This window comes from Drosophila yakuba, chromosome 3R, assembly GCF_016746365.2.
Source record: "Drosophila yakuba strain Tai18E2 chromosome 3R, Prin_Dyak_Tai18E2_2.1, whole genome shotgun sequence".
Classification (NCBI taxonomy): Eukaryota; Metazoa; Arthropoda; class Insecta; order Diptera; family Drosophilidae; genus Drosophila; species Drosophila yakuba.
In genome coordinates, this window is record NC_052530.2 from 8,754,963 (window position 1) to 8,774,646 (window position 19,684).

The following is a 19,684-nucleotide window of genomic DNA, read 5'->3' on the forward strand; positions in this document are numbered from 1 at the left end:
AGTTGATATATTTTTAAAGTGTAAATCTTATTGTTTTCTTATGATATACTTTTAAGTCCACTAGGTATAAACACGTTTCCAAGGGGTAGCTTTAATGAGTATTCCATTATAATAATGATTACAACCTAAGTCAAAAAGGAAGTTAGACTTGGCAAGCCGGAGTTTGTAGAGCACTTTTTGGTGAGCAGCAACGAACTGTTTAACTTACGAGTATTATAATTTGCAATGAATTTTTTAACTGATTTTAATCAAATTATCAAAATATTAAGTGGTCGGATAACAATTTTGTGCCGAACAAATTATGATCAAAGAAGGAAGTACATTTTTTTTTATATTATTTCCATGTCAGCTTTATAATGCAGTGGTCTGTTACGACTTAAAATTTCTAGCTAGAATACACAGAACACATTTAAAAACGTCCCATGCTCAGAGACATACAACTGATATATAACATATATTTACGTATATAAAAGACTAGTTGGTGTCGCAAATATCTCCATTACTGCTTCGCGAGAATTGGAGTCGCAAACGTATCTTCATGCTGGGCCTGGCAGTACTTTTGAAAGTTTAACAAGTTCCAGTTTTATAGCACTTCAATGTTAATCCCAACCAAAATTGAGTTCGGGATTGCTTAACAAAAATTGGTCGACGACCAAAAAAAATTCGCACAATTTGCGGAAAGTTCGTTAATGTTTTTTCCAGAAGCCGTTGGAAAAGTTTAAACGAAATCGAAGAAAAGTAGCTGAGCAAAAAATATTATATACACTATAACAGTTTTTCGTTGGGTAAACTTTATTTGGACGGCAATTAGTTTGTATTATTTTTCAGTTTACTTTGCCATTTATATTTGTTCTTTTTGCACCAGTGCCAAGTTGCATTTTTCAACTTTTAAAATATTTATATAGTGTGTTTTTGCAGCTTTTGCATGCTGCACTCGCATTTTTTTTGGGAACCAGGTGAAAACAGGATTCAGTACTATACGCTTTTTGAATGCCACAGAAAGTTTTATTAGTTGCTTGACCAATACCTTTCTTTTTGCTTCCCGCGTTTGGTTTCGTTACTATTCCCGTGGCACAAAAAACCAGAAATAACAAAGTTTGCCCATTGTCTTTTTGCCATTGTTGAGTGAAAACTTTGCACTCTCATTCAGTAGCCAGATAAACTCTAATCCAATTGGCAACAGCTATGAATAACCGTCTTAAAACCTTCAAAACCGCTCATTAGCCAGATTTACTCAATTGGCTAAGGGGATTTTTTCCTGAAAATCAAATTTGATAGACTAGATGTGCGTTTTGAGAGTGCAAACTCTCGTCTACTATTAGGAGTCCCTTCCATAGAGTTTAGATCTCACATTCAGTGCACACGGCAATAATGGCCCTGCTACAATTTTGATCCGCCTTATTCGATACAATCTCCAACTAACCCAAATTTCGCACATATATGGAAACCATAATCTATCCATTCAGCCAAATCAAATCGAATCACAAATGCACCAAAGGAGAAAGGAGGAGTTCTTACATCCGATGCAGCGCACTCTGAAATACGCAGAGTGCAAAATGAAGACTAGGTCAGCCCCCAATCCATCCACAACACTATCCCACCCGATCCACCTCTGTATCCTCCCTTCTCATCCGTCCCATCGAGGGTCACACTCGATGGCTGTCAATGATAGCTTCGTCCCGAGCGGTGAGGCAGGGAGGGGAGTCGGAGGCACCAACTGCCCGACAAGTGTCGTATGTCGTCCTGTCTAATGTTAAGCTACTTTTCATGTATGCCCCAACATCCAATCCCCTTTCCTTTAGTTGTGGCAACTTCGAACTTGCGCACGAACGCACACAGAACCAAATCCAATAGATCAGCCAAGGGTTCGACCGTGGAATACCTGGTTATAGAGAGTCATATCCCAAATAAAGGAATACGTTATCAACAATTATTGAAATTAATACTTAAAACCTTAAGGATTTTTGATCTATAACGGTCCGTTTTGCCTAACATACCTTAAGATTACGCAAAAATCATAACATAATTTACGTTGAACCAATTCGAACCGAACTAATAGGTGTTAGTGCTTCTTTATCTCTTCGCCCAGGAGGTATTATAGCAAAGGCAAGACACATACTAAATAATGTGGAAAGGGAAACTCATCTTCCATCAGCGGTCTCCCAGCTCTCAACGCCCGTTAAGCATCGCAATTATTCATGTTTATGATGCGATGACACTGCCAACTGTTCACCTTTCTTCAGAAATCGGGCTCTACTTTACTTTTCACTCTACAATAAGCCACGAATGACTAAAAGGGGTAAAGGAATGGGACACTGGCAAAAATTAGCAAGTTGAGTCACGAGCATGGCATCAAATTGGTTAAGATTGAAAAGTTATAAATGACCGAATGGAAATATCTGCTCTGCGGTAGGGTCATTGACTAAGAAGCTGTATGTATTGCCTAGAATACGGCTAAGATTCGAATTTGGAGGCCATTATTTTAATTATTTTTTTAATATTTTATTAACATTTTAATTAACATCAAACTTCGTTAGCAGTGTTTCCAAAGTCCTTTTTAAAACTTCTATATAATTACCAACTCGTTTGTTTAGGCAAGTAAATCTCTTTAAACTGTAGTGTATAATTAAAATATAATTTATTTTTAATTTAAAAAGGTCCATTTACAGTCATAGCTCATTTATTGTATCTTTTATGTAAAAAAAATATGTATTTTATTCATGAAAGTACCTAATCGAACAGGCTTCTCATCTCTGGATAATAAATCATAATAAATCTAGCGACAGTGTATGGGCAAACATGGCTTCAGATAGGTAGATCCCACATTTGACCTCCCCATCTCAGCCCACTATGTACTTCAGCCTCAGAAAGCTGTTCTAAACTTAATCGGGTGTTCTGCATAAGATTATGAACATGAAACTAAACCGGTAACAAGAAACTTCAATTAGAGGTAAACATTTTGATTAAGACTTGGAATGCGGCGGCAATGGATAAGTTTATCTGACCAAGTGCAGTCCAAGCTGCCAATCGCTTCAAGCTTGGCGACAATACAGCACAAAAATTGCTTTTAGCCAAACGCAGCGTAACTTTGCTCAATCAATTTATTGAGGGAAAAAAAATAAATGAAGAAAAAATTGCACGTTTAATGGAAAAAGTTTTTGGCGCCAAGGAAAATGCCGCTAATTTGATTGTCATTAGACAGCGAAGGCGAGAAACAAATTCATCCAACCTTCTGCATGAACATAATGCGTACACTTAAAATATTTAGAACTCTAAATATAAAAGTAAATTATACTAACACCTATTTCCTATAAAAATCTCATATAAAACCATTATTAAAGGCCCAAACTTACTTATCTGGACTTTGGACTGATTAGTTTAGACGATTGGTACAAAACTTTTGCACAGACTTCTGAACCTAAGAATTGGCCATTTTTTAAGTGATATTTTGTTTGTATGTGTGTGGGGGTAGGCAAAGAAAGGTAATGCATATAATTGAATTTTTACACAACTAAAGAAGAGGCCTATTCGCCAAATGCCTTTGCTGCTAGAAAAACGCCGTCGAAAAGATGGTGATGAAGACAGCGGAGAATGCCGGCGAAATTAAAGTGAAATTGAAAAAGTTTTATGAGCTTTTCCTCCATGCAACGGGGCCCCACAAAAAGAGCAGTCGGCTGGCTGGCAAAGAAAGCAAAATATTACACAGCCACCGACGACGCGTAAAGAAGACAAAAGGCCAAAACGAGAGGGAGTGCTCAAAGACGGGAGTGGGAGCGAGAGGCTGAAACGCTTTGCCACCGCTAAATTGCCTTCCTCTTAGGAGGCGGGGGGCATAACTTTGTGCAGCAGGTTGCTTAGGTAACAGTTTTATGTAGTTATCCCTCCGAGAGCCAATGGAAAAACGATGTCGGCCTACACCCCCTTTTTCCTACCGCCCACCCATTCGGCCGCCCATCCGCCAGTAATTGCATAATAATTGCAGTGGCAGCTCCACCAACAGCAATCCACACTCTGACAGCTCTGAATCATCCGAAGGCGGCTGCCACGCCCGCTTAAACTAATTTTCCCATAGAATTACTTTGGATGAGTTTGGTAATTAATGGCAGCGGCAACGGTGAGCAAGTCATCACACACAGAGGGAAAAACATTAAGGGACCCTCTACCGAACATACACATAATCTATTTAAACTTAAGACAATTTTATTTTCTGTTCTGTTAAATGTTATTATTTTGCTGAAAGTTTGTAACAAAGTCCCACAATTCAAAGATGTTTAATATACAGATAGATAGATTCACTTCGCAGGGGTTACATTTATAAAAGGTATTTCATTATAATTATAATACACATATTAACGAACATATTTAAAACTGGAAGATACACATATATACTAAATACCAAATAATACTAAATACTTAATGTTAAATAATACTAAATAATACCGAAATATATGTGCCCTTCTATGCGCTTCTCATAAATCCTACTTAAGCAAATAACTTTTTCTGTTTTTTTTTTAAATACTAATTGTGAGTGGTGCAATGATTTTATGTGGCAACAGAGGATATCAATAATGTGATTTCGACCTACTGGAGGAAAAGCCTGAGCTAGCTATTTTCCAGGAGCTACAACCAGCTATCAGCCTTGACGTGGAAAGAGATTGAGGAAAGGTGTGAGTACCTGTGGGGATGTGGACAGGAACGCTTAACTTGCTGACTTTTGGTTGCGGCTTCTGTGACTGCTTGTTTTCTTTTATCATTTTAAAAAGAAAAATTATACATTTTATGGGAAGCAAATATTAAAAATTGCAATAAAGCATATAAAATAATATATAAAAAAAGAAAAGTCTATTTCGTGTTGTTTAAATTTCTGTAAAATTAATGTAAAAAAGGAGGCTATCTATAGATTTCGGGCATAATCTATTTCGTTTTTCAGTAATTATGTTAGCACAGACGAGTGTCTACCAGACACCTGGATGTGTACGAGACATAAATGAGTGTTTTTGCCCTTCATCTTTTTCTGGGCACAATGCTAGCTACATTTTTGTCAGTCAAAATCATTAGTAATCTACGGAATTATCCATTCAAAGGAGCTTCTAAAAAATACAAATCAGCTACGTACAATCTGGCTCTTCAATGAAGCGTATAGTGTTCAATCAATGAAAGTTAATGGAAAAATTAAACTATTTTTCCTGCTCATTAAAATAAAATCGCAAAACAATGTGAATGTATAAAAAAACAGAAAGGAAACTCAAAGCTATTTAATTCTGGATGCCAAACATGTTTCGGTTAAGCAGTTAAAGGCTGAATCTTCATGAATGCATTTTTCTAAGAGTTCAAATCTGAAATCTAATTTAAAGTACACAACATTTTTTCAAAACCACCTTTGAAAGGCTTTAAGTGACAATAAAAAAGTAACACGTTTGAAGGGGATTGCAAAACTGTATTTGGTTATTTCACTAACAACCTTAGGCTTAAGCTTCAAAGAGGAAACAAACCTCTATCTTCTCGTTTCGAGGTGGATGGACCACATGGCGTATGAGCAACTCCATGCAGACGCAATCCGCATTCAAAGTTGCAGAGCTAAGAGTCTTAAGAAAAACAGCAGCCAAGGACACTAGAATGTCCATTCAGTTGAACTGCAGGAGGTCCTTGGCAGCAGCTGCTGCTATTAGCACGTGGCCAGGAGTTGCTACAAAGGGATTTGACACTTTCCGATGGACATTGAATTTACATTTAATCTGAAGCTACTAAATGGATTCCAGTTGGGTGACAAATAAAATCTAAAAAAAGGGTTTCAACCTTTAAAATTGACTTTTCGTTAAGGCTTATTGGCCTTTGTGTGTCAGTTTCGTTTTAAAATAGAAATTCTAAAGTATTTAACTTTCTTAAAAGTCTGGTTAATTATTAGATATATTTCACACATGATTTCCCCTGTTACAAATTATTACATGTTTTTATACCTAAATACAAGTTTATTAGCTTAATTTAAAATCTTGTTTCTCAGTTATAATAGGAATTCATTTGTGAAAACGTTTTGAAATTTGGTTAAACATACAAAATAAGCCAGATATATGCAAACATATAAATGCCATGTACATATATATTTTTTGGTTTCCCATTCACTTTTTTCCACGCCTTTGTTTACCATTTAATTATGTGTTTTATCTTAGTTTTTCATTAGGTTTACAGTTGATTGCACAATTCGAATTAGATTTCAGCTTCTGAAAAATATTTACGTTGCTGTGTTTGTTTAATGTTAATTTAATATAATCAATTATGTGGGCTTAACAAATAGTTTTTAACGACTTTATTCGACCCTCTATACGGGTTTGTAATGCAAACATAATGTGTTTGACGTTGCTGATTTAGGGTAATATACATATATAATATATTACCGCATGCAAAAAAAAGGATTAGCTCCTTCCCATGTTTGAATGGCTACTTCTCTCATAACAAAAAATTCACTGTATAAACGCCAAGATGTGTGCTATTAATGCTTACAATCCATAGAATGCACCTTATGCCCGAACCACAACATTCGGAATTAAGAACACTAAGCTCAATGCATTTTCCAATTAACAGGAAACGGCAAATCATTAAAACAACAATTAATTTTCATTGACTCTGGTATCCATTATTGCGGTTATAGCGGCAGTTCCCAGTTGGCTCATAATCGGGAGCACCTCTCACCCAAAATAACTCGAACCGTAAAGCCAACGTGTACGATGTGGGTGCAATTTGTGCATTGTTATGTTTTCTGGAAATATCTGGTGTGCACACACACTCGCGCCTGCCAATTGTTATTATTTTTCTGTCAATTTTTGCATTTTACAGAAATATTATAATCCCAGCCCCGGCGAGCAAACATATCGATCGAACGCAGTTTTAATTAATGCAAAAGCAGTAGCAACCATTTTTAATGTGACATTTGAACATGTTTGCGGCGGGAATCGAAATAAAGAGAGATTCCATTTAATGGCTATGGCTATGGCCATGGGTATGGCTTCGGCGTTTTCAGTTTAGTCGTCTTTAAGGATTGGCATCGCAAAATTCACTGAATTTTACGACTCCAATTTGTTTTGCCTCTTTTGCATTAATTTTAATGCATCGCCTGACTAAATATTTATGCAATACACAACGCCCCATTGCACATTTTGGTTGTAGAGCATCCGGGAAAAAGGGTTGTCGGGGTTATTTCATTGGCTGCGCTCGTCCGGATCGTTTGGGCTGATGCCCTTTTGGTTATATTTATGAAATGGCACCGAAAGGCAGCAGGCGTTTAATGTCAAAACGGTTCAAAGCGACTTTTAAATGAACTTTTGGGGAAGTGCTTGACGACATTGAATTCCGTTTTTCCTGTTTGCAAATGCGTTTTTTTTCGAAAAGCCCTTGAACCAAAGCTTGATTGTACTACAGCACGGTCAAAAACTAAAAAACTTAAGTTAAACGTATTGTGCCATACTTCACAAGAATAAATATTCAAAAATTTCGTTTAGATTAACAGAGTAAAAATGATCCTTCTTGTGGTCACGAAATATCCCCACGACCAGGAAATTTTCGAGCTGGTCCTCCATTATTGAGTTGGGTTTGCTTTTACATATTTCAAGTTAATGCTATTAAATGGTAAAACGCACACGTTCCACGCAATCGGGGCAAATGGGCCGTTGACCCAGGCCCAGGTAAATGTAAATAAAGAGGGAGTGGCGAAAATCCGACTGAACAGGTGCATTTCCCCCAATGTGCGCATTCAGTTGTGCGAAACTGTGCCGTTAAAAATTTGTTTTGGCTTACATTATTTATGCCTTTTGTAAATGAGTCCAGCCTCCATTTTGGGTGCCCATTCAAAGGGGGCAAAAGAGGTAACGGCAAATGGTTGCAATTGGAGTTGCTTAGTTGTTAATGGAACCACACCAAATCATGTTCCACTCGCACACACGAATTCATAATTTGAAATTATTATTTGGTTTCATGCTTTATTTCTGTTCCAATTTTTTGGCAAATATTAAATTGGTTTGAACTACGACGAAAATTTCAGATTGTCTAAAATTAATCCATTACTGGACCAAACCAACGTTGCAAAAATTTAATTGCAATCAGAATGCAATAATATATTCGTAGGATAGAGTTGGACGCAGTGGTTCCTTATCCCCTTATCTAAAAATTTAGTGTGGTTACCCTTCTGCGATCGTCAAACAAATACAATTACGGCGCTGAAATTGGAAATTACAAAACGATGGAAAATGGCACAACAACAAATAACTGTTGAATAATAAAGTGTATAAATGGGAAATTCGCTGCCAAACAATAAAAATGCTTTAGCAACAAAACAAACACAGCAGGGACAAAAAGTGTTATTAACACAAATAGAAAATAAACAAAAACTCGGGGGGCGACTGAGAAAGCGACATTTTGGATTCCGTGTGCTTGTTTTGTGTTTATTTTTGTGTGTGCAACAACCGGGCGAAAAATAAGCAACAAAAAAGAAATTTGCATAATGAGGCTATTATAATTTCAATTAAAATTTCTCTATGCCGCTATTTTTTCGGCTGTATCCCCTATGAGCAAACCCGGTGGATGACTAACGACCACAGAACTACAACAAAGGCCCAAAATGGGCTTAGGCACCCTCGAACCCGTGGTCGAAACAACGATGTCAACAACAAACACCAATCGCTTTAATTACATTATAAATTATGCAAACAAAGTATGTGCTAAAAAAAATGTTGCAAACGTGAGTTAGATGTGGAATATAACAAATTCGTTTGAGCGTAGCATCTGGAAAAATATGTCTGAGTACTATTTGATTATAGATAAATTTGTAATGCGAATTCCATCCTAATTGATACGTAAACCTACCTTAGAATGTACACTTTCAATGTTCTAATTTAAATCTTTAGGAAAGGGTTAAAAAAACAATGAACAGGAATACATATAACAAAACATATCTTAAACTTTAAGGGAAAGCTTTACGTATATATCAATGAGACCTCTAGTTGTGTCTACATCTTAACTATTATTATTTTAAGTTCGAGAGGTTTTTGCACACCATTTCCGAACCAATAACCTCCCTGTGGTTTTGCACAAAAGTGGGTCTTGGTCTCACATTTAAGTTGACAAAACAAGCATGGCAAGCCGCAACATTTACATACCAAAATGGGCTCACAGCGGCCCATTCTTCCATGCCAAAAATAAAAACGGCCGTTGTTCAGTTGGCTGCCATATTTCGAAGCCTGCCAGTGTCAATGCAGGCGAATGTCATAAATTTCGCATGCAGACGACGGCCAAGATGCGACCACGCCCCTTTACCCCTTCGCCCAGCCGCCTCCGCTGCAACTGCGGCGCATAAATTTCGTTCCAATAAATTTAAATTAGCAGAATGTCAGGGAGGCACGGCTCCGGAACAGTACAGCTACACGAGACAGGGACGCCGAGTCTGCTGCACTCAGTATTTATGGCTCCGATCCGGAAGATCGGGGAAATCGGGGGATATAGTGGGGCAAGCTGGGGAAAAGGACGACTAGGTGCGACATTGTAATGAGTGTGGTTCTGCGGCCAGTGTCGCCACACCTAAGCACATTATGCTGTTGCTAATTAGCGATGTCTTCAGACGGGAAGGATTCTCGGGGGAAGAGTTCTGCCCCAAATTAGATGATAAATCTCTGCGGGGCATATCAGAATGTTGCGCGAAAGCCCGCGCTGGAGGTACTTTAAGTTCCCATCTCCAATGGGTTCGGATACTTTGTTCTACGTCTATGATTATCTCAAAATTCAGTTGCATTGATTTCTAATTATAATTAACAATTTATTTTACTATATCCCAATATGTTAAAATTCAAACAATTTTGTGGCTGCTAAAAACATTTTACTTGCTAATATTTGAGCGTCTGATTTCCTATTTGTCCCGCTTACATTTTTTCATTTTGTGCTAAATGGGCTATGCCGAAACTAATTCCACTCAGCATGATGGATAACAAATGCTAATAAAGCTTATTTATTCAACGAATCTGACACAAGAAATTTGGCGTGAAAGGTACCACACAGTTTCTTAGCAGCTCTTATCATTTAAATTGAGTTCGTGAATTTTCGTATGACAGAACAAATCAAAAAAGATTTAGGAATATGAAACTGAAAATGTCGCCTTGCTTCTGAACCGACGGAGGAACATTTTCTAGACAGACAACATTAAATATTAAGAGAGCAGCCTCGACGATGTCAGGCAAGTAATTTCTCAAATTGCAAATGACTTTGCAATTGTTTGAGGGTGTAAACTTAAATGCGGAGGCCCTTAGAGGTGGGATCCCATTTCCAAATGCATCCTGTGAGTTATTCCTCACAGCAAATGTTTGGGAGCCCACCAGAGTCATCAATATAAACCAACCAAAACCGCAGGCAACTAATGACTAACTGCATAAGTAAAGCGAAAGGGCCCCGGCTTTCAATATGATATCTTGCAATACCCTTATTTGTTTGCTGAATAAAAAAGACCACAGTGAATAAAATAATTATAATGTATATTAATTTAAATCGTTTTCTATTTATTCATTTCAGGATCCGAAGCGTTTTCTAGACTAACTTAAGGCGTAAAATATATGTTCAGAAAGCTCATGAGCAGAAACAGGCTAAAACTAAAAATGAAACAATCACTATATAACATAGCTATATATAAACGAATGTTTTTAACTCTGAGAATAAAGGCAGATTGGGAAATATCTGCGGTACCCCGTTCTAGGGTATAATGAACCAAACATTTGGGCGAGTTACTCTTCTTGCCGGCCAGCAAAATAGTACCAAATATCCATGAGCCGAAGCCACCAGCGCAGCAGTTTATCATTGTGAGAAAGAGCCCCCGGTCCAGTCCGCTCCCCGACTCCCCATCTCCCTCCCACACAACAGCCGTCTCTTTCGGAGCTGCCGAATCAGCAGTGAAGGACAACGATGTCAGCAACAGGAACAAAGGATGACCTCCGCCGCCAGCAGTCCACAGCACACCAAGGCATTTATAAACCACCAAAACGAGACGATGACGATGACGACAACGACGAGCATTGACCAGAAAGTTAGGGAGACGGACGAAGGGGGCCATGGGAAGTGGCTGAGGATGGCCAACTGCAAGAAAATGCCACAAAACTGTTTGGTTTTCTTGCATTTTCAGATCCCCGCCCAAAACGCCCCAGCGGCGAGCAAGGAAAACAACGCACCAAGTCTTGACAGCTGACATCTTGGGCAGGGAGCAGCCAAAAAATATTCAGGGCCCATTGTTGGTCCTGAGTTCCTAGGATTCTGCAAGCGACAGCTGAAAAGTAAAAGTTCGTCATTCAATATATGCGTGTTTTTGAGTTTAGCCACGCCAATGACAACTTTCTCCGACAATAGTTTCTTAAAAGTCAAGAGCTAAAAGGTGCTACGGTGATTGTGCTTCAAGTCGAATTGTCTTAAATATATGAGGAAATTCGATTATTAATTTAATTTACAATTTTTATTCTAATATTTACAATTTTATATTAAGAAAGGAGGTTCTCGCTGATGTTCAATACTGTACCCATTAAACTGCTTTTGTACATTGGGTTTTTATGCCAGTTTTGCTTTAAAACACTCCTTTGGATTCGATTATCCTTTTAAAATAATCTCTCGGTTGGGCTAACCTGACCCGCATTACTATAAATATGCATTCGTTTCAAGGATACCTTCAAGGACCGAGACCGAGAACGAGACCGATACTAACCTGACCTATTCCAAGCCCTGACAACGAGTTGCAAAGCCAGCAAAGCGTGAAATTTCAATTTAACCCATTAATAAACCCAGCTGAAAATCTCCAGCGAATGCAATCAGGAGCACAGAGAGAAAGACACAAAAATAGACAATAGTCAAAGGCGGAGCGTTTCCCCAACTATTCATATCCCACCCCCAGTTTCCCGTCCAACTCTTTGGTTAGTCATCTCCTGGAGCGGCAGCGGCCACAAAACAACTTTGGACTACATTTCACAGGAGTCTCACACACACACCACACACACACCCACATCCAGGGAGAAAAAGCCAACAAAGAGAGACAGCGGCTGCCACGCCCACAATTTAGACGATTTCACACAACAGAATCGCATAGAGGGCGATGCGGGGGTGGGGCAGCACTTCCGTTTCCGCTAGCTTGCACTGATTGTTTTATATCCTGTCAGAGGACACGCCGTTGCCGAAATTCACAAACTTGTTTTGCGCTTTCTTGGCGACTTGACTAAGAAGCGGGCCGATGCACTCAGCAAATACTTGTTAAGTAAATCCAAACCAATCTATGTCAATTTAAATTTATAACAAATTTGTAAAAAAAAAAATAGTAAGATGAAAAAAAGTTTGGAACTCTTGTAGGTAAGCTTTTAAGTATGTTTTACGTTTTAAGTATTTTCTTTTCTTTTACATGACCAGCAACTGAATATTATTATTATTATAGCACGATGCTATGTCAGCTAAGAATATATTACTAGAGGTTATTTTGGAGGCTTTGACCCCTCTGACCCATCCCCAACCATTCTTCCAGTGCAGTGAGATAGTGGATTGCTGGATTGCGGGTCCCTCGACTGTCGTTGCATTGCTGCGGCATTTGAATGCGGTCCTCGTCCAGTGGCGTCCTGTTAGAGAGCCCAGCATCCTTGCATATTTAATCAAAGTGAATTACAAATGCCACCAGACAATGACAGTGGCAACTTGGCAAATGACGATGGAGTCGACGCCCCATCCTTATCAATTTGAAAGTGTTATATATAACACCAGGACCAGCGCCAAGATAATGTTTCATTGTTCGTTGAACAGCGCGGGAGCGAAGCAGAAAGCATGTTGTAGCTTGTAATTTGCGTTAGCATGATCAAAAAGCATTCAGTTAATAATGAGACGAGCAGTCCATTATTTTGTCATTGATGGGGGCCGAGCACTTGCCGAGCCCAACCACCTAAGAAATACCGCTCTCCCCGCGGAAAAGTTAATTTATTTCTTTTTCTCAGCTTTTTCCGGGCTCCCAAAAGGTATGTATTTGGGGAAAGAAGCAAAGTTAAGTTTATGGTTTGCACCTTTTCCCCTTGAACGGAAGAAGTACCCTTAAACTTCCCTTACCTTCGCTCTTTAGGGGCTTCTCCTCGCTTAACCCAATCTCAGCCCCTGGGCGACAGTTTAATAATTACTCATTTTGCTTTTCTAACCAAATTGCTGTGTAAAAAATGGCAAAGTAAATGCAAAACGGTTTCCATTTTCTATATAAACCTTCCCGATTTTAGCGTCAGTGGCTTGTAGTTAATTTACCCTTTTCTTTTAGGTCTTGATAAGATCTTCAATTGTTTTTTGGGTTTTCCGTTTTTTAAATTTGGTATTTAATTAAAAACGACTTCTTCACCTTTCCAAACCGTTTCATTTCGATTTATTTATGAGAAGAAAAAAAGCTATTTTTATGTAAGGTTGCTGCGCAGAGCCTCTAATTATTTATATGGCTATTGTTGTACCGAACTGAAAATAATAATAATTTAAATTGTAAACTTACTGCCGGCACAATAAAGGGCAAAATCAAAATCAGGCACGTGGCAAATTGAACAATATTCCGAAAAATATGAAAACAATTTTCCCACGACACTGCCTACCCCACTTCGAATTTTAAATTCCCTCCGGGGCCCGCATAATTTTTGACGCATAGAAGTTTTTCTAAATTTCAAATTCGAAATAGTTCGGCCCAACAAGTCAATGAAAAGTCCCTGTGGGTGCAATAAGACGGTCAGAAAAAGCGTAATTGGACCCAACACATGAAAGTTTCTAGCCAGACCCAAAGAAAAATATTTATGCACTGCGGTGGGTCGGTAGCGTTTTATGGACTTTGATTTTATGACTACTGCATATGTGCCATGTGTGTACTTTGGCGAAGGTAACCCATGGAACCAGGGAACCAGAAAAGACCTCCACGGCACTTTTCCCACATTTCATTTTGGGCTGACAGCTGCTGCGCCACTTTCAATTAACCCTTTTGACATTGAACTCACTTGATACCGCCGATCCTGCTCCCCCGATGGCTCAAATCGGGATTAGAATGCTGGAAATTTAAGACCACACCCCGATTCCTCCGCCAACCGAATGTCTTCGTCTAATTTAATAAGCTCCTCCATGTAACCAACTCGAGGGCCTGACTTCACCTCCTCTTCCACATCTCTTGGCTTAAGCCTATAATTTACAGTGTTTCGGCTCGTCTTGACTTGGTATTCTTTGGTTTAGGGAGGGGAAGGGAAAAAATTTACATTTCTTTGCCGTCGCTTACGATTTTCGGTAAGCATTTTTTAACTGGAAATTAAAGTGCGTGCAAGTGTAATTAAGTAGCTGCTCAAATTATACGAGCAATCCCTTTCTTGGCCATTTCTCAACAGGCCAGTCGGCTGTAAAAGGGTTAAACTCTTGGGATTTATGACAATTTTTTAATTACTTGACGCAGCCGTCCGTCGCCTTTTGCTTTTCGGAGCTGCCTTATTAATCAAAATCGTTTGCGCGTAAATAAACTTTTTCCTAAGAAATTTTCCACCGCTTGGGAAAGAATATTTCGCGACGCATATGCAAATTCCATAACTTTATGTGTTACTCCAAAAAATTTCACGATACAAGTTTTGGCAATTTATTTTCATTGCAATTGTTTACAGTTTCTTTGAATTTGGTCGCACATGAATTCTTCGGCTTTGTGATTAAGTGGTTAAATATTTTTCCTTTGTTAAATTTGAAATTTGCTTACATTATCACATGTTTGTACACATATGTAACAATAAGCAATCGAGACTTTCGTCTGCAAAAATCGTTGATCGTTTTCTCCGTTTGCACTTTTCTAGGCAGCAATGAAGTATATCCTGACCTTTTTCGGCTATACTCTTACCAAAGATGCTAGCAAACAAGGATCCCCTAAAGCTTAAGCTAAATCACGGTTGGCCAGACTGCAACTAAAGGTAAAAATGTTAGACTGATTTTGTAAGGCTACTAATTTTAACATGTCCGGCTATTAATAGAACATTTAAGTAGAATTAAGAAATTGATTGTTATTAGGGGTTTCCGATATAAATTATAGTATACATAAGTATATAACCAGTGTTGGGGAGTACCTAGATACTTGCACCTAGGTACCATTTTTTGGTATCTTTTACCTTACCTAGGTATAACAAGAGAGAACGCTATAGTCGAGTTCCCCGACTATCTGATACCCGTTACTCAGCTAGTGTAAGTGCGAAGGACAGTTTTTGGCGGTTTGTGGGCGTTAGAGTGGGCGTGGCCAAAAGTTTTTTGGCGAATAGATAGAAATTTACAAGACTAATACAAAACTAAAAAAAAATTTCAAAACATTTTTCAAAAGTGTGGGCGTGGCAGCTTTGGGCGGTTTGTGGGCGTTAGAGTGGGCGTGGCAAAAAGTTTTTTTGCAAATCGATAGAAATTTTCAAGACCAATACAAAAATGAAAAAATATTAAAACATTTTTCAAAAGTGTGGGCGTGGCAGTTTTGGGCGGTTTGTGGGCGTTAGAGTGGGCGTGGCAAAAAGTTTTTTGGCAAATCGATAGAAATTTACAAGACTAATACAAAAATGAAAAAATATCAAAACATTTTTCAAAAGTGTGGGCGTTGCAGCTTTGGGCGGTTTGTGGGCGTTAGAGTGGGCGTGGCAAAAAGTTTTTTTGCAAATCGATAAAAATTTTTAAGACCAATACAAAAATGAAAAAATATTAAAACATTTTTCAAAAGTGTGGGCGTGGCAGTTTTGGGCGGTTTGTGGGCGTTAGAGTGGGCGTGGCAACATGAATCGACAAACTTGCGCTGCGTCTATGTCCCTGGAGTCTGTATGCCTAATCTCAACTTTCTAGCTTTTGTAGTTCCTGAGATCTCGACGTTCATACGGACAGACAGACGGACAGACGGACAGACGGACAGACGGACGGACGGACAGACGGACAGACGGACAGACGGACAGACGGACATGGCCAAATCGACTCCGCTATTGATCCTGATCAAGAATATATATACTTTATATGGTCGGAAACGCTTCCTTCTGCCTGTTACATACTTTTCAACGAATCTAGTATACCCTTTTACTCTACGAGTAACGGGTATAAAAATATTATGCTACCTTTTACCTTAATTAGGTACTACTTTTAATATACCTAGAGAAGTAGAGAAGAGAAGTGATTTATTTATTACTAAATAGACTTTTTAATTAATTTTCTTTGAACAAAATCATCGAACTCCACAATAATAACAAGAGAGAACGCTATAATCGAGTTCCCCGACTATCTGATACCCGTTACTCAGCTAGTGTAAGTGCGAAGGACAGTTTTTGGCGGTTTGTGGGCGTTAGAGTAGGCGTGGCAAAAAGTTTTTTGGCGAATAGATATAAATTTACAAGACTAATACAAAAATGAAAAAATATTAAACCATTTTTCAAAAGTGTGGGCGTGGCAGTTTTGGGCGGTTTGTGGGCGTTAGAGTGGGCGTGGCAAAAAGTTTTTTTGCAAATCGATAGAAATTTACCATACCAATACAAAAATGAAAAAATATTAAAACATTTTTCAAAAGTGTGGGCGTCGCAGTTTTGGGCGGTTTGTGGGCGTTAGAGTGGGCGTGGCAACATGAATCGACAAACTTGCGCTGCGTCTATGTCTCTGGAGTCTGTGTGCTTAGTCTCAACTTTCTAGCTTTTGTAGTTCCTGAGATCTCGACGTTCATACGGACAGACGGACGGACAGACGGACATGGCCAAATCGACTCGGCTATTGATCCTGATCAAGAATATATATACTTTATATGGTCGGAAACGCTTCCTTCTGCCTGTTACATACTTTTTAACGAATCTAGTATACCCTTTTACTCTACGAGTAACGGGTATAAAAATAAGCTGATTCCACCATAGGAAGTTATTTATGTTTCGATTCTAATTGCACCATTTTCCACGCAAATGCTGTTCGAATATTATTAGCTTGAAACAAACTCATATTTGAACCTACCTCAACAATTTGTGAAAGAACCCAGTACAGTACATAAGAGAAAATGTGCGGAAAAGAAAGCTCAAATAAAAAGGAACTACCATTTATGTTAAATGGCAAATTTTTTAAGCCAGATGGCAAGTGTGTACTGTGTGTAAATAAAACGATTAAATTCGACGAAAATTGGACTGGAAATTTTACACAAACATCTTAAGGCAAGTGCAATATAATTATATTATATGTTTATATGTGTGTATTTCTGTGCAAGTTAAAAGTAAGTAAAGTAAATGAAAATACGTATAAGTTCTGTGCTTCGGGATATAAAAGTTCGTTTATACTTTTTTAATTTAAGAACATTTTGTTGACAAAATCAAATTTTGTAATGTGTTAAAAGGGTGTTTCCTCGGAAAATATTTTAAGCGCGAAATGTGTATTTATACATATGTACATACATACGCACATGGAACTTTTTTGATACGAAAATGCACTCCCAAAGTTTAAAAAAAAATGATTTCGTCAATAAAAGCGCATTCAACTTAGAAAATATAAAAAATTGTACTTTGATGTGTCGACGTTTTCTTATACCAAATCAAATAGGCAAAAAGTGTATGTGAGGTTGTAAACATGAATGGCTACATCAATATATATTGGAAATGGATGATATATGTATATTGATGTAGCCATTCATTTTTACATACGTATATACAATATTTGGCCAAAATTCCGTCACAAAATTAAATGTTATGAAGTTTTAAAAATATTTTATTCTATTAATACTTTTTTTGTAGAGGGTGCAACCAAACAGCTATGCGTCATATGAGGCCATGAAATCAAAAGTGGCAAAAAAGGAAGAGAGTAAATCATCAGAGCCTAAGCAACCAAATTTCTTCTGTTTCCAAAGTTCAAGCCAGGTAAAGAAAAAAAAATTACATTTTATAATAATTCAATAATATTTTAATAACCTTTTTTTATAGCTGAACAATCCACCGTGGAAAACGCGATATAAAACTCGCTTCTGGGTGCATTTGCTGAGCGTTCGGTAAATATTCCGTGCCGGAAAACTATAAGGACGATAAACGCAGAGAAGATTACGAAGAAAATATTTCAAAAATCTTTAAAAATCTTGCGTTTCTTTGCACTACGGATGACATTTGGAGTGCCAGCAACAAAAGTTATTTTGGTGTCACCGGGCATTATATTGATTCAAAATTAGATAGACATTCCGTTGTTTTGGCATGTAAACGAGTACGTTTTTCTCATACTCATGAATTAATTGGAAAAGCATTGGCAGGTGTTCATTGTCGTTATGCGTTAAGAGAGTCTCAGATATGCGGCACTGTTACCGACAACGCATCGAACTTCAGTAAAGCATTTAAGGTCTACAGCTATGATATATTTACAGGATCGAATCCAATATATCCTGAATTCTTAGAGGAATCTGAAGTTGATCCTATTGAGATTGACGTATTTGAGAAGGATGAAATTGTTCTACCAATGCATTTTAGATGCGCTTCTCACACGCTTAACCTAGTGGTTACAAAAGACGCAGAAAAAGCACTCGAGAACATCCACTTTAAACGTTTGTACCACTCATCGCTAACAAAAGCTACGTCGCTTTGGAACTATGTAAGCCTATGTAAGTTGCAGCAGACGAAGTTGAGAAATTTGTCATATTAAGCTAATAACTCCGTGTGCTACCAGGTGGAACTCCTTTCATGATAGTTTAAGCCGCCTTTTACCAGTAAAGCAGCATCTAAAAGCCATATGCACTACTTTAAAGAAGCCATATTTTAGTGCAACAGATTTTTGCAGGAAAAGAATTCCGTTTTTGCGAAGGCTATTGATCTTCTACAGGGTGAAAGTCGTTGGGATATTTGCTACCCACATTAATTGGGATTACAAGGAAACTAGAAAGTTTAACAGATTTAGAGTTTTTTGAACCGCTTTCAGATGCCCTAATAACTGGGGTCAATAGACGATTTCCTTTTATTAAAAATTTTACTTCTGATGACTCCAAACCCTTCGTTTTGTCAACTACCACAATCCCAAAATTGAAGCTAAGATGGGTTCCTCCAGTGGACAAAAAAAATGTAAAGAACTTTAAAGATTGGCTTATTGAAGAAAGTAAAGAATACGAAGAAAATGTTGTAAATGACAGTGTTTTCACAAATGATTCGGAAGAGTTTGAAAGAATTTTAAGTTGCGGGGGTCAAATACTAACTCCAAAAATAAATAGGCTGGGAGATAACGTATTCGAAATCTTAGTTATGCTTAAAAAAAAACACTGATTAAGTAAGTTATTCATACTATAATAGTTTTTGTAAGTTTAAATATGAATTGTTATTTGTTATGTTAAAAAGTACCGAAAAAAAAATTTAAAAATTTGTAAACTTGTTTTTACCTTTTATCTTTAAAAATTTGAAAACCTTACCTAGGTACTTATTTTTGTAAATACCTTGTATCTTACCTAGGTAAAAGTATAGCGTACCTGTCCCAACACAGTATATAAGAAAAAAAAGAAAACAATGTTAGCTTAAATGATAACATATCATAAGTCTCTTGTGCTTTAACAGCGACAGACAAATGCAAGCAGTGAAAGCAGTTCATGTTAGCTGCGCGCGCAGCTTTAATTTAAATGCTTTAAATGAGTGATAAATAAACAGAACCATATTTTTTGCGCAGATTATTATGAAACCCATTACGGTGGAAATTGCATGAC

At 37.8% G+C, this 19,684-nt stretch overlaps 1 protein-coding gene across 1 annotated transcript; it reads right to left on the reverse strand.

The window, feature by feature from the left end:
- Positions 1 to 11,714: 11,714 nt before the first annotated feature.
- Positions 11,715 to 12,641, reverse strand: LOC120321941. The gene is given in 2 exon segments (XM_039376252.1): positions 11,715 to 11,791; positions 12,515 to 12,641. Coding segments are annotated over 2 exon segments (204 nt in total).
- Positions 12,642 to 19,684: the final 7,043 nt, after the last annotated feature.